Source organism: Salvelinus fontinalis, chromosome 23 (assembly GCF_029448725.1).
Source record: "Salvelinus fontinalis isolate EN_2023a chromosome 23, ASM2944872v1, whole genome shotgun sequence".
NCBI classification, from domain to species: domain Eukaryota; kingdom Metazoa; phylum Chordata; class Actinopteri; order Salmoniformes; family Salmonidae; genus Salvelinus; species Salvelinus fontinalis.
This window is the reverse complement of record NC_074687.1, coordinates 18,261,752-18,276,038: the sequence shown is the minus strand read 5'-3', so window position 1 is coordinate 18,276,038 and position 14,287 is coordinate 18,261,752. Positions and strand designations below refer to the sequence as shown.

Sequence of the window (14,287 nt, the reverse complement as noted above, 5' to 3'; positions counted from 1 at the left end):
ATGGTAGGAGGGTAATACACTGGGGCAGGGAAGGAGGGATGGTGGGAGGGTAATACACTGGGGCAGGGAAGGAGGGATGGTAGGAGGGTAATACACTGGGGCAGGGAAGGAGGGATGGTAGGAGGGTAATACACTGGGGCAGGGAAGGAGGGATGGTAGGAGGGTAATACACTGGGAACAGGGAAGGAGGGTTGGTAGGAGGGTAATACACTGGGGCAGGGAAGCAGGGATGGTAGGAGGGTAATACACTGGGGCAGGGAAGGAGGGATGGTAGGAGGGTAATACACTGGGGCAGGGAAGGAGGGATGGTAGGAGGGTAATACACTGGGAACAGGGAAGGAGGGATGGTAGGAGGGTAATACAATGGGGCAGGGAAGGAGGGATGGTGGGAGGGTAATACACTGGGGCAGAGAAGGAGGGATGGTGGGAGAGTAATACACTGGGGCAGAGAAGGAGGGATGGTGGGAGGGTAATACACTGGGGCAGAGAAGGAGGGATGGTGGGAGGGTAATACACTGGGGCAGAGAAGGAGGGATGGTGGGAGGGTAATACACTGGGGCAGGGAAGGAGGGATGGTGGGAGGGTAATACACTGGGGACAGAGAAGGAGGGATGGTAGGAGGGTAATACAATGGGGCAGTGAAGGAGGGATGGTAGGAGGGTAATACACTGGGGCAGAGAAGGAGGGATGGTAGGAGGGTAATACACTGGGGGCAGGGAAGGAGGGATGGTGGGAGGGTAATACACTGGGGCAGAGAAGGAGGGATGGTAGGAGGGTAATACACTGGGGCAGAGAAGGAGGGATGGTGGGAGGGTAATACACTGGGGCAGGGAAGGAGGGATGGTGGGAGGGTAATACACTTGGGCAGGGAAGGAGGGGTGGTAGGAGGGTAATACACTGGGGCAGGGAAGGAGGGATGGTAGGAGGGTAATACAATGGGGCAGGGAAGGAGGGATGGTGGGAGGGTAATACACTGGGACAGGGAAGGAGGGATGGTAGGAGGGTAATATGCCTGGGACAGAGAAGGAGGGGTGGTGGGAGGGTAATACACTGGGGCAGGGAAGGAGGGATGGTAGGAGGGTAATACACTGGGGCAGAAAAGGAGGGATGGTGGGAGGGTAATACACTGGGGCAGGGAAGGAGGGATGGTGGGAGGGTAATACACTGGGGACAGAGAAGGAGGGATGGTAGGAGGGTAATACAGTGGGGCAGTGAAGGAGGGATGGTAGGAGGGTAATACACTGGGGCAGAGAAGGAGGGATGGTGGGAGGGTAATACACTGGGGAAGAGAAGGAGGGATTGTGGGAGGGTAATACACTGGGGAAGAGAAGGAGGGATTGTGGGAGGGTAATACACTGGGGAAGAGAAGGAGGGATTGTGGGAGGGTAATACACTGGGGCAGAGAAGGAGGGATGGTGGGAGGGTAATACACTGGGGAAGAGAAGGAGGGATTGTGGGAGGGTAATACACTGGGGGCAGGGAAGGAGGGATGGTGGGAGGGTAATACACTGGGGCAGAGAAGGAGTGATGGTGGGAGGGTAATACACTGGGGCAGAGAAGGAGTGATGGTAGGAGGGTAATACACTGGGGCAGGGAAGGAGGGATGGTGGGAGGGTAATACACTGGGAACAGGGAAGGAGGGATGTTAGGAGGGTAATACACTGGGGCAGAGAAGGAGGGATGGTAGGAGGGTAATACACTGGGGCAGAGAAGGAGGGATGGTAGGAGGGTAATACACTGGGGCAGAGAAGGAGGGATGGTGGGAGGGTAATACACTGGGGCAGAGAAGGAGTGATGGTAGGAGGGTAATACACTGGGGCAGGGAAGGAGGGATGGTGGGAGGGTAATACACTGGGAACAGGGAAGGAGAGATGGTGGGAGGGTAATACACTGGGGCAGAGAAGGAGGGATGGTGGGAGGGTAATACACTGGGGCAGAGAAGGAGGGATGGTAGGAGGGTAATACACTGGGGCAGGGAAGGAGGGATGGTGGCAGGGTAATACACTGGGGCAGAGAAGGAGTGATGGTAGGAGGGTAATACACTGGGGGCAGGGAAGGAGGGATGGTAGGAGGGTAATACACTGGGGCAGGGAAGGAGGGATGGTGGGAGGGTAATACACTGGGAACAGGGAAGGAGGGATGTTAGGAGGGTAATACACTGGGGCAGAGAAGGAGGGATGGTAGGAGGGTAATACACTGGGGCAGAGAAGGAGGGATGGTAGGAGGGTAATACACTGGGGCAGAGAAGGAGGGATGGTGGGAGGGTAATACACTGGGGCAGAGAAGGAGGGATGGTAGGAGGGTAATACACTGGGGCAGAGAAGGAGGGATGGTAGGAGGGTAATACACTGGGGCAGGGAAGGAGGGATGGTGGGAGGGTAATACACTGGGGCAGGGAAGGAGGGATGGTGGGAGGGTAATACACTGGGAACAGGGAAGGAGAGATGGTGGGAGGGTAATACACTGGGGCAGAGAAGGAGGGATGGTGGGAGGGTAATACACTGGGGCAGAGAAGGAGGGATGGTAGGAGGGTAATACACTGGGGGCAGGGAAGGAGGGATGGTAGGAGGGTAATACACTGGGGACAGAGAAGGAGGGATGGTAGGAGGGTAATACACTGGGGCAGGGAAGGAGGGATGGTAGGAGGGTAATACACTGGGGCAGGGAAGGAGGGATGGTAGGAGGGTAATACACTGGGGACAGAGAAGGAGGGATGGTAGGAGGGTAATACACTGGGGCAGGGAAGGAGGGATGGTGGGAGGGTAATACACTGGGGGCAGGGAAGGAGTGATGGTAGGAGGGTAATACACTGGGGGCAGGGAAGGAGTGATGGTAGGAGGGTAATACACTGGGGCAGAGAAGGAGGGATGGTGGGAGGGTAATACACTGGGGGCAGGGAAGGAGGGATTGTGGGAGGGTAATACACTGGGGCAGAGAAGGAGGGATGGTGGGAGGGTAATACACTGGGGGCAGGGAAGGAGGGATGGTAGGAGGGTAATACACTGGGGCAGGGAAGGAGGGATGGTGGGAGGGTAATACACTGGGGCAGGGAAGGAGGGATGGTGGGAGGGTAATACACTGGGAACAGGGAAGGAGGGATGGTAGGAGGGTAATACACTGGGGCAGGGAAGGAGGGATGGTTGGAGGGTAATACACTGGGGCAGGGAAGGAGGGATGGTGGGAGGGTAATACACTGGGGCAGAGAAGGAGGAATGGTGGGAGGGTAATACACTGGGGAAGAGAAGGAGGGATGGTGGGAGGGTAATACACTGGGGGCAGGGAAGGAGGGATGGTAGGAGGGTAATACACTGGGGCAGAGAAGGAGGGATGGTGGGAGGGTAATACACTGGGGAAGAGAAGGAGGGATGGTGGGAGGGTAATACACTGGGGGCAGGGAAGGAGAGATGGTGGGAGGGTAATACACTGGGGGCAGGGAAGGAGGGATGGTGGGAGGGTAATACACTGGGGCAGGGAAGGAGAGATGGTGGGAGGGTAATACACTGGGGGCAGGGAAGGAGAGATGGTGGGAGGGTAATACACTGGGGCAGAGAAGGAGGGATGGTGGGAGGGTAATACACTGGGGCAGGGAAGGAGGGATGGTGGGAGGGTAATACACTGGGAACAGGGAAGGAGAGATGGTAGGAGGGTAATACACTGGGGCAGGGAAGGAGGGATGGTAGGAGGGTAATACACTGGGGCAGAGAAGGAGGGAGGAGGTGTATATTTCTAGTGTTTCCCTATACATTGGGGATGATATCATGGTCCCTGCTAGTTCTGGGGTTGATCGCTGAGACTCTGGCCTTTAGTATAGATGCTGTCTCTATGTGTATGCTCTCCCACCTGGTTTGTATGGACCCTCCTCTGATGAACTATCTAACTAACTAACTAACTCAATTAGACCAACAGGAACCCCTTTAATATTAACTGTTAACAGGAAACAGACTGCTGACTGAACATGCTGCATTAACTTCCTGTGACCTGCTAGTAGATGTTGTGCAAAATGGTCAATAATCTCTCCCCCTCCCCCCTCTCCCCCTCTGCCTCTCTCCAGCCCCTTCTCCAGTGACTGTGATCAGGAAGGATCGTACGTCTCGTAACAGCATCTCTCTGTCCTGGCTGGAACCAGAGAGACCCAACGGCATCATACTGGACTACGAGGTCAAATACTACGAGAAGGTCGGTTCACAAACACCATACATGCTTTAGTACTGTTCTCTGCTGTCCCCTTTGGGGACTAACTCCATGCACTGAAGGAAGAGAAGAGACACCATTTGGGCTTGTTCTACCTCTCGCCCCCATTCCAGACTCTTGTGGTTGTCCTCTGTTCTAATGTCTCACTGGTCTAGTCTTCTGGCTTCTCTCTGGAAGCTGGGCCATGGGTTGGGGAAGAGGATCAGACACTGGTAGTGGATCAGAGAGAGAAAGGGAGGGAGGAGGGAGAAGCGGAGATAGAGGGAGGGGGGAGAGAGAAGCAGAGAGAGAGGGAAGGGGAGGGAGAAGCAGAGAGAGAGGGAGGGGGGAGGGAGAAGCAGAGAGAGAGGGAGGGGGGAGGGAGAAGCAGAGAGAGAGGGAGGGGGGAGGGAGAAGCAGAGAGAGAGGGAGGGGGGAGGGAGAAGCAGAGAGAGAGGGAGGGGGGAGAGAGAAGCAGAGAGAGAGGGAAGGGGAGGGAGAAGCAGAGAGAGAGGGAGGGGGGAGAGAGAAGCAGAGAGAGAGGGAAGGGGAGGGAGAAGCAGAGAGAGGGAGGGGGGAGGGAGAAGCAGAGAGAGAGGGAAGGGGAGGGAGAAGCAGAGAGAGAGGGAGGGGGAGGGAGAAGCAGAGAAGCAGAGAGAGTGGGAAGGGGGAGGGAGAAGCAGAGAGAGAGGGAGGGGGGAGAGAGAAGCAGAGAGAGAGGGAGGGGGGAGGGAGAAGCAGAGAGAGAGGGAGGGGGGAGGGAGAAGCAGAGAGAGAGGGAGGGGGGAGGGAGAAGCAGAGAGAGAGGGGGGGGGAGGGAGAAGCAGAGAGAGAGGGAAGGGGAGGGAGAAGCAGAGAGAGAGGGAAGGGGGAGGGAGAAGCAGAGAGAGAGGGAGGGGGGAGAGAGAAGCAGAGAGAGAGGGAGGGGGGAGGGAGAAGCAGAGAGAGAGGGAGGGGGGAGAGAGAAGCAGAGAGAGAGGGAAGGGGAGGGAGAAGCAGAGAGAGAGGGAAGGGGAGGGAGAAGCAGAGAGAGAGGGAGGGGGGAGAGAGAAGCAGAGAGAGAGGGAAGGGGAGGGAGAAGCAGAGAGAGAGGGAGGGGGGAGGGAGAAGCAGAGAGAGAGGGAAGGGGAGGGAGAAGCAGAGAGAGAGGGAAGGGGGAGGGAGAAGCAGAGAGAGAGGGAGGGGGGAGGGAGAAGCAGAGAGAGAGGGAGGGGGGAGGGAGAAGCAGAGAGAGAGGGAAGGGGAGGGAGAAGCAGAGAGAGAGGGAAGGGGAGGGAGAAGCAGAGAGAGAGGGAGGGGGAGGGAGAAGCAGAGAGAGAGGGAAGGGAGGGAGAAGCAGAGAGAGAGGGAGGGGGGAGGGAGAAGCAGAGAGAGAGGGAAGGGGAGGGAGAAGCAGAGAGAGAGGGAAGGGGGAGGGAGAAGCAGAGAGAGAGGGAGGGGGGAGAGAGAAGCAGAGAGAGAGGGAGGGGGGAGGGAGAAGCAGAGAGAGAGGGAGGGGGGAGAGAGAAGCAGAGAGAGAGGGAGGGGGGAGGGAGAAGCAGAGAGAGAGGGAGGGGGGAGGGAGAAGCAGAGAGAGAGGGAAGGGGAGGGAGAAGCAGAGAGAGAGGGAAGGGGGAGGGAGAAGCAGAGAGAGAGGGAGGGGGGAGAGAGAAGCAGAGAGAGAGGGAGGGGGGAGGGAGAAGCAGAGAGAGAGGGAGGGGGGAGAGAGAAGCAGAGAGAGAGGGAAGGGGAGGGAGAAGCAGAGAGAGAGGGAAGGGGAGGGAGAAGCAGAGAGAGAGGGAGGGGGGAGAGAGAAGCAGAGAGAGAGGGAAGGGGAGGGAGAAGCAGAGAGAGGGAGGGGGGAGGGAGAAGCAGAGAGAGAGGGAAGGGGAGGGAGAAGCAGAGAGAGAGGGAGGGGGAGGGAGAAGCAGAGAAGCAGAGAGAGTGGGAAGGGGGAGGGAGAAGCAGAGAGAGAGGGAGGGGGGAGAGAGAAGCAGAGAGAGAGGGAGGGGGGAGGGAGAAGCAGAGAGAGAGGGAGGGGGGAGGGAGAAGCAGAGAGAGAGGGAGGGGGGAGGGAGAAGCAGAGAGAGAGGGGGGGGGAGGGAGAAGCAGAGAGAGAGGGAAGGGGAGGGAGAAGCAGAGAGAGAGGGAAGGGGGAGGGAGAAGCAGAGAGAGAGGGAGGGGGGAGAGAGAAGCAGAGAGAGAGGGAGGGGGGAGGGAGAAGCAGAGAGAGAGGGAGGGGGGAGAGAGAAGCAGAGAGAGAGGGAAGGGGAGGGAGAAGCAGAGAGAGAGGGAAGGGGAGGGAGAAGCAGAGAGAGAGGGAGGGGGGAGAGAGAAGCAGAGAGAGAGGGAAGGGGAGGGAGAAGCAGAGAGAGAGGGAGGGGGGAGGGAGAAGCAGAGAGAGAGGGAAGGGGAGGGAGAAGCAGAGAGAGAGGGAAGGGGGAGGGAGAAGCAGAGAGAGAGGGAGGGGGGAGGGAGAAGCAGAGAGAGAGGGAGGGGGGAGGGAGAAGCAGAGAGAGAGGGAAGGGGAGGGAGAAGCAGAGAGAGAGGGAAGGGGAGGGAGAAGCAGAGAGAGAGGGAGGGGGAGGGAGAAGCAGAGAGAGAGGGAAGGGGAGGGAGAAGCAGAGAGAGAGGGAGGGGGGAGGGAGAAGCAGAGAGAGAGGGAAGGGGAGGGAGAAGCAGAGAGAGAGGGAGGGGGGAGGGAGAAGCAGAGAGAGAGGGAAGGGGAGGGAGAAGCAGAGAGAGAGGGAAGGGGGAGGGAGAAGCAGAGAGAGAGGGAGGGGGGAGAGAGAAGCAGAGAGAGAGGGAGGGGGGAGGGAGAAGCAGAGAGAGAGGGAGGGGGGAGAGAGAAGCAGAGAGAGAGGGAGGGGGGAGGGAGAAGCAGAGAGAGAGGGAGGGGGGAGGGAGAAGCAGAGAGAGAGGGAAGGGGAGGGAGAAGCAGAGAGAGAGGGAAGGGGGAGGGAGAAGCAGAGAGAGAGGGAGGGGGGAGAGAGAAGCAGAGAGAGAGGGAGGGGGGAGGGAGAAGCAGAGAGAGAGGGAGGGGGGAGAGAGAAGCAGAGAGAGAGGGAAGGGGAGGGAGAAGCAGAGAGAGAGGGAAGGGGGAGGGAGAAGCAGAGAGAGAGGGAGGGGGGAGAGAGAAGCAGAGAGAGAGGGAGGGGGGAGGGAGAAGCAGAGAGAGAGGGAGGGGGGAGAGAGAAGCAGAGAGAGAGGGAGGGGGGAGGGAGAAGCAGAGAGAGAGGGAGGGGGGAGGGAGAAGCAGAGAGAGAGGGAAGGGGAGGGAGAAGCAGAGAGAGAGGGAAGGGGAGGGAGAAGCAGAGAGAGAGGGAGGGGGGAGGGAGAAGCAGAGAGAGAGAGGGAAGGGGAGGGAGAAGCAGAGAGAGAGGGAAGGGGAGGGAGAAGCAGAGAGAGAGGGAGGGGGAGGGAGAAGCAGAGAGAGAGGGAAGGGGAGGGAGAAGCAGAGAGAGAGGGAAGGGGGAGGGAGAAGCAGAGAGAGAGGGAAGGGGAGGGAGAAGCAGAGAGAGAGGGAGGGGGGAGGGAGAAGCAGAGAGAGAGAGGGAAGGGGAGGGAGAAGCAGAGAGAGAGGGAGGGGGGAGGGAGAAGCAGAGAGAGAGGGAAGGGGAGGGAGAAGCAGAGAGAGAGGGAAGGGGGAGGGAGAAGCAGAGAGAGAGGGAGGGGGGAGAGAGAAGCAGAGAGAGAGGGAGGGGGGAGGGAGAAGCAGAGAGAGAGGGAGGGGGGAGAGAGAAGCAGAGAGAGAGGGAGGGGGGAGGGAGAAGCAGAGAGAGAGGGAGGGGGGAGGGAGAAGCAGAGAGAGAGGGAAGGGGAGGGAGAAGCAGAGAGAGAGGGAAGGGGAGGGAGAAGCAGAGAGAGAGGGAGGGGGGAGGGAGAAGCAGAGAGAGAGAGGGAAGGGGAGGGAGAAGCAGAGAGAGAGGGAGGGGGGAGGGAGAAGCAGAGAGAGAGGGAAGGGGAGGGAGAAGCAGAGAGAGAGGGAAGGGGAGGGAGAAGCAGAGAGAGAGGGAGGGGGAGGGAGAAGCAGAGAGAGAGGGAAGGGGAGGGAGAAGCAGAGAGAGAGGGAGGGGGGAGGGAGAAGCAGAGAGAGAGAGGGAAGGGGAGGGAGAAGCAGAGAGAGAGGGAAGGGGGAGGGAGAAGCAGAGAGAGAGGGAAGGGGAGGGAGAAGCAGAGAGAGAGGGAGGGGGGAGGGAGAAGCAGAGAGAGAGAGGGAAGGGGAGGGAGAAGCAGAGAGAGAGGGAGGGGGGAGGGAGAAGCAGAGAGAGAGGGAGGGGGGAGGGAGAAGCAGAGAGAGAGAGGGAAGGGGAGGGAGAAGCAGAGAGAGAGGGAGGGGGGAGGGAGAAGCAGAGAGAGAGGGAAGGGGAGGGAGAAGCAGAGAGAGAGGGAAGGGGAGGGAGAAGCAGAGAGAGAGGGAGGGGGAGGGAGAAGCAGCGAGAGAGGGAAGGGGAGGGAGAAGCAGAGAGAGAGGGAGGGGGGAGGGAGAAGCAGAGAGAGAGAGGGAAGGGGAGGGAGAAGCAGAGAGAGAGGGAAGGGGGAGGGAGAAGCAGAGAGAGAGGGAAGGGGAGGGAGAAGCAGAGAGAGAGGGAGGGGGGAGAGAGAAGCAGAGAGAGAGGGAGGGGGGAGGGAGAAGCAGAGAGAGAGGGAGGGGGGAGGGAGAAGCAGAGAGAGAGAGGGAAGGGGAGGGAGAAGCAGAGAGAGAGGGAGGGGGGAGGGAGAAGCAGAGAGAGAGGGAGGGGGGAGAGCGAGATAGAGAAAAGAGTTATCAGGGGTTCTGAGGGAGAGAGAGAGAGTCTTATTGCCATCTCTTATGGCAACCAGGCCAATATTCTCCCACAGAAAAAACATTCCACAGTCTAGTGGGTAAATGTCTGGGCAGGGCGACCACACACACAGATGGGGCATACACACACCCTCACTCTCTTTATGTATCTGACTCACATTGACACGCCAACCAGCCTTCTCTCTTCCTCCTCCTGTCCTCTCCTTTCCAGTCTTAATGGAGTGTAGTTTTATTGCTGACAGTAAATGTGTCTGCAGGGTCTCTGTGAGGAAATTAGCGTGGAACGAATGGCTGGTTTTCAATGGAGCTATGGGTGACTTTTGATAGTGAAATTAGCCTTTATCTCGCTCTGTCTCTGTCTCTCTCTGTCTCTAGGTCTCTCTGTCTCTCTGTCTCTCTGTCTCTGTCTGTCTCTCTCTCTCTCTCTCTCTCTCTCTCTCTCTCTCTCACTGTCTCTGTCTCTGTCCATCTCTGTCTGTCTATGTCTGTCTGTCTGTCTGTCTGTCTGTCTGTCTGTCTGTCTGTCTGTCTGTCTGTCTGTCTGTCTGTCTGTCTGTCTGTCTGTCTGTCTGTGATCAGTCATCAGATCTCAGTGCCTGGTGGCTCCTAATCCCTTTATTAGCAGGCCAAACACTTCCCTCTCTCTGGGGAAAACACAGTTCTAGGATCAGATCATCTTACCCCATATCCTAACCTCAACCATCAGAAGGACAAACACTAAACTGATCTGAGGTCTGGGCCTATAGGCTCTGTTTCCTTCCACTTTCCGGTGTGGCCTCTCTCAGCTCTCTCAGCTTGGGACATGTATAGCTGAGCTGTCGCACTAGATCCGCTCCGCCATCACCATCTGAGGGGCCGCTAGCTGTTGCAGGCATGACTGGAGCCTCCTAACCCCTAGGATAATGGGCTCGTCCAAGAGGAACAGCCAGGGCTGGGACACCCAAAGAGACACAGGGGACAGGCAGGGAAGCTGGGGCCATACCCAGTCACGGGGCCTCTTGATCAGGCCTGACTGAGGGTGACTGAGGGCCTCTATACCCAGCAGTGGTCTGATCACAAGACTCCCAGGGACCACAGGCAGAGTGATTTCACTCAGTGACTAAACAGCGACACAAACACAGGCCTGCCTAAAGAAGTATAAAGAGGCCTGAAGGGGCCCAGGCTGTGAGACAGGAGTCTATTCCTGGCAGTCCATCCGGCCGTTGATTGTTTACAAACTGTGTTTTGAGGTGTGTGACACACACACAGGCCCAGTCAGCTCGGTAGAGTAGCTATGCTGCTTCATTTAACCTAGATATAGACTTCTAATGTATTACCGACAGGGTTAGGGTCTATATTGGCCTGATGGCGTGTATAACAGGAATAAATGATCAAGTGGATATGAAAGGCTAACTGACTAAGCTAAGTGGTGGTAGTGGTAGAGTGAACTTTACCAATCAACCATGTCTGGGAAACTGGGATTTCCAATCCGTACTGCTTACCAAACACACACAAACTCTCTCAATTTCTCCCACTCCAACTCTCCCACTTTCCATCTCTCCCTCTCTCCCTGCTCCAGACACACTCTTTGGGCTTCCTCGCTAAACAGCTAAATGACTCTAAGCCTTAGATAAGGCCTTTTAGTGCACTTTATGAAAATAAAGTTTGTAGGAACACACTTTAGCATTTATTTTTCTGTTTTTATTTAATCTGGGAAAGAGAGAGAAACTTTCAGATCCACTTTAATTTGACTGTTTATTTATGCTGGGGTTGAAATGGAAAGGAATGCTACTCTTTACATGATTATTACATGAGTTAAATTCAACCTACACTCTCTCTCTCTCTCACACACACACACACACACACACACACACACACACACACACACACACACACACACACACACACACACACACACACACACACACACACACACACACACACACACACACACACACACACACACACACACACACACACACACACACACACACACACAGTATTTACAGAGTCCTGGGCTCAACACTATAAGGCTGTAACTCCAGACTGCACCATTTAGATAGTCAGAGCGGAACGTGACGGACATATTAAATTTCAACAACAGCACACACAGAGAGTGTGAGCAATTGCACAGCTTGTCACACACAGAAGGCAGCTTAGAGACACACCCACTCTCACACTTCTGAGAGCCTGGGCACACCTGTTTGTTATTTTCAAGGGATCACATGATGTCGAGGGTGACAAGCAGGGAAAGATTTCTGACTGATAGAGACTGGTATTATACAAGGCACAAGGAAAGAGTATCACACAGGCACTCCTGAGGAGGGAGGAACAAGGGATTGGTTTCTACTCTCAGACAGAAAGAAGTTATTTTAAAGGGCTTCTTGCACCATACATCCCTGATGCACCCTATTAGTGTTGCTCTGAAGTGTGTATTCACGTATGTGTGTTTTACAGTGTGTGTTCACGTATGTGTGTTTTATAGTGTGTGTTCACGTATGTGTGTTTTACAGTGTGTGTTCACGTATGTGTGTTTTACAGTGTGTGTTCACGTATGTGTGTTTTACAGTGTGTGTTCACGTATGTGTGTTTTACAGTGTGTGTTCACGTATGTGTGTTTTACAGTGTGTGTTCACGTATGTGTGTTTTACAGTGTGTGTTCACGTATGTGTGTTTTACAGTGTGTGTTCACGTATGTGTGTTTTACAGTGTGTGTGAGTGGTGTGTGTGTTTTACAGTGTGTGTGAGTGGTGTATGTAAAACCTTCTGATCTGTATCATGTCACCAGTCTATTATTGGGTCCATAAAATAGAGATGGAATCAGCTGATTGGACAGGATGTTTGGTTTAGCGAGGGTTCTGCAGCTTAGCCATCTCATTTGTGTGTGAGTGTATGTGAGTTCTATACATGAAAGTGAGATGTGATGAGGTGTGAAGCCTTTGTTGTATATCTAGGTGCACTGGACAGATGAGACAACACATTAATCAGAGAATATTAGCTGTATGGTCTGAACCCTCTTACCTCACCCATCACGACATACCTTTGAAACTGAAGTCTGATCTATCACAGGCTCTTAGAGGAGGTTTGTACAGCAGGCCAATATGCTGGGCTGAGCTGTATTTCAACACAACCGAGACCAGCCAAGAAATGTCAAATGAAAACGTTTCAAACCTAAGTCTATTTATGCTGCCAACGCACTGTATATTTGTACATGATCAACTCACCATATGGGCACCGCTTAAATGGTCCTCTCTGCTCTTACGTACATTAGCTTTTTATTATTTATTTACTTCTGATTAGTGGAAGAGAAAACATTTGTGTTCAATCCATCATATGTAACCATAGCCCGTCGCTCATCTGGTTACACTTGACAATAATGGACCATACCAGCGTGTCCGTATACACACACACACACACACACACACACACACACACACACACACACACACACACACACACACACACACACACACACACACACACACACACACACACACACACACACACACACACACACACACACACACACACACACACACACACACACACACACACACACACACACACACCAGCCTTCATCAACAGGCCACTTAGTGTGGATAGAGGTTCTAGACATGAAACAACATTGAGTTGTTCTGGGGGTCGGAGGTGGGGGCGATTCACGTAAAGATGCACTATGCAGAAATCGCTTCCTGGTTGCAAAAAGAGTTTACCCAATTTCAGTTTGTGACAAAACAAGAAAGTATAGCGTAGAGAATCATTGTACCATCAAACGGCTGTGAAATATATTTTACAGAACCAAAAATATTGTATTTTCAGCTGTTTGAAGCTGGTGTACAAAAATGGAAGTAAAAGATGCAAAAGTGAAAGTTCAGAACTGGAAGCATAGAAATAGCACACATAGAACAGATCTTCCACTTCTTAGAATTGCATTCAATGAGAATGACAGAACTATAACGGATAAATATCTATGCAAATTTGGTTGGGTACCCCAAAGGGTTACATAATGCCGCTTTAAAGGAAAAAGTAGGAGCCAAATGTCTCTGGCTTTCTCTCGGTCACTCCCTTAACAGTATGATCCCTTCTCCACCGGCATGCATCTCCTCTCCCTCTCTCTGTCTCAATGAGAACGGGGATGGTACGACAGCCAACATAAGCTGTAGGGCTCTGAATCTCAGGGAATGCTATACATCTGTATTGATCTCTCCTCTCCCTCCTGTACAGTCCCCTGCATCTGGAAACACTTGGCTGAAAGTAGACCCGGCCAGCAAATTTACACTGAACAAAAATATAAATGTAACATGTAAAGTGTTGGTCCCATGTTTCATGAGCTGAAATAAATGTCCCAGAAATATTCCATATTCATAAAAAGCTGTGCACAAATGTATTTACATTCCTGTTAATGAGCATTTCCATCCACCTGACAGATGTGGCATATCAAGAAGCTGATTTGAAACCATCTCAAGGAAGCTAATCTGCGTGCTCGTTGTCCTCACCAGGGTCTTGACCTGACTGCAGTTCGGCGTTGTAACCGACTTTAGTGGGCAAATGCTCACCTTCGATGGCCACTGGCACAGAGATGGCACACAGCATGTATGGCGTAGTGTGGGTTAGTGGTTTGCTGATGTCAACGTTGTGAACAGAGTGCCCCATGGTGGCGGTGGGGTTATGGTATGGGCAGGCATAAGCTACAGACAATGAACACAATTGCATTTTATCGATGGCAAGTTGAATGCACAGAGATACCATGACGAGATCCTGAGGCCCATTCATCTGCCGCCATCACCTCATGTTTTAGCATGATAATGCACGGCCCCATGTCGCAACGATCTGTACACAAGTCCTGGAAGCTGAAAATGTCCCAGTTCTTCAATGGCCTGCATACTCACCAGCCATGTCACCCATTGAGCATGTTTGGGATGCTCTGGATCGAACGACAAGGTGTCCCAGTTCCCACCAATATCCAACAACTTCACACAGCCACTGAAGAGGAGTGGGACAACATTCCACAGGCCACAATCAACAGGCTGATCAACTTTATGCTAAGGAGGTGTGTTCAGCTGCATGAGGCAAATGGTGGTCTCACCAGATACTGACTGTTTTTTGGTCGACGCCCCTACCTTTTTTAAGGTATCTGTGACAAACAGATGCATATCTGTATTCCCAGTCATGTGAAATCCATAGATTAGAGTCAAATTCATTTATTTCAGCTAATTTCCTTTTATGATCTCTAACCCAGCAAAATATTTGAATTTGTAGCATGTTGCGTTTATATTTTTGTTCAGTGTAGTTCTGTTAGGGTGGTGGAGGAGGCCATCAGATATATGTTGGATTTTGAGTTGGTGTGTTTGTGACAGTGGCCCCCTTAGCTCT

At 53.8% G+C, this 14,287-nt stretch overlaps 1 protein-coding gene across 2 annotated transcripts in view; it reads left to right on the top strand.

Moving 5' to 3' along the window:
* epha3 (eph receptor A3) overlaps positions 1-14,287 on the top strand; it is a 171,564-nt gene that overhangs the window by 101,950 nt on the left and 55,327 nt on the right. For both annotated transcript variants that reach the window (XM_055878105.1, XM_055878106.1), the window contains exon 6: positions 4,052-4,176. In XM_055878105.1, coding sequence (XP_055734080.1) covers positions 4,052-4,176 — 125 coding nt within the window. The remainder of the gene's footprint in view (positions 1-4,051; positions 4,177-14,287) is intronic.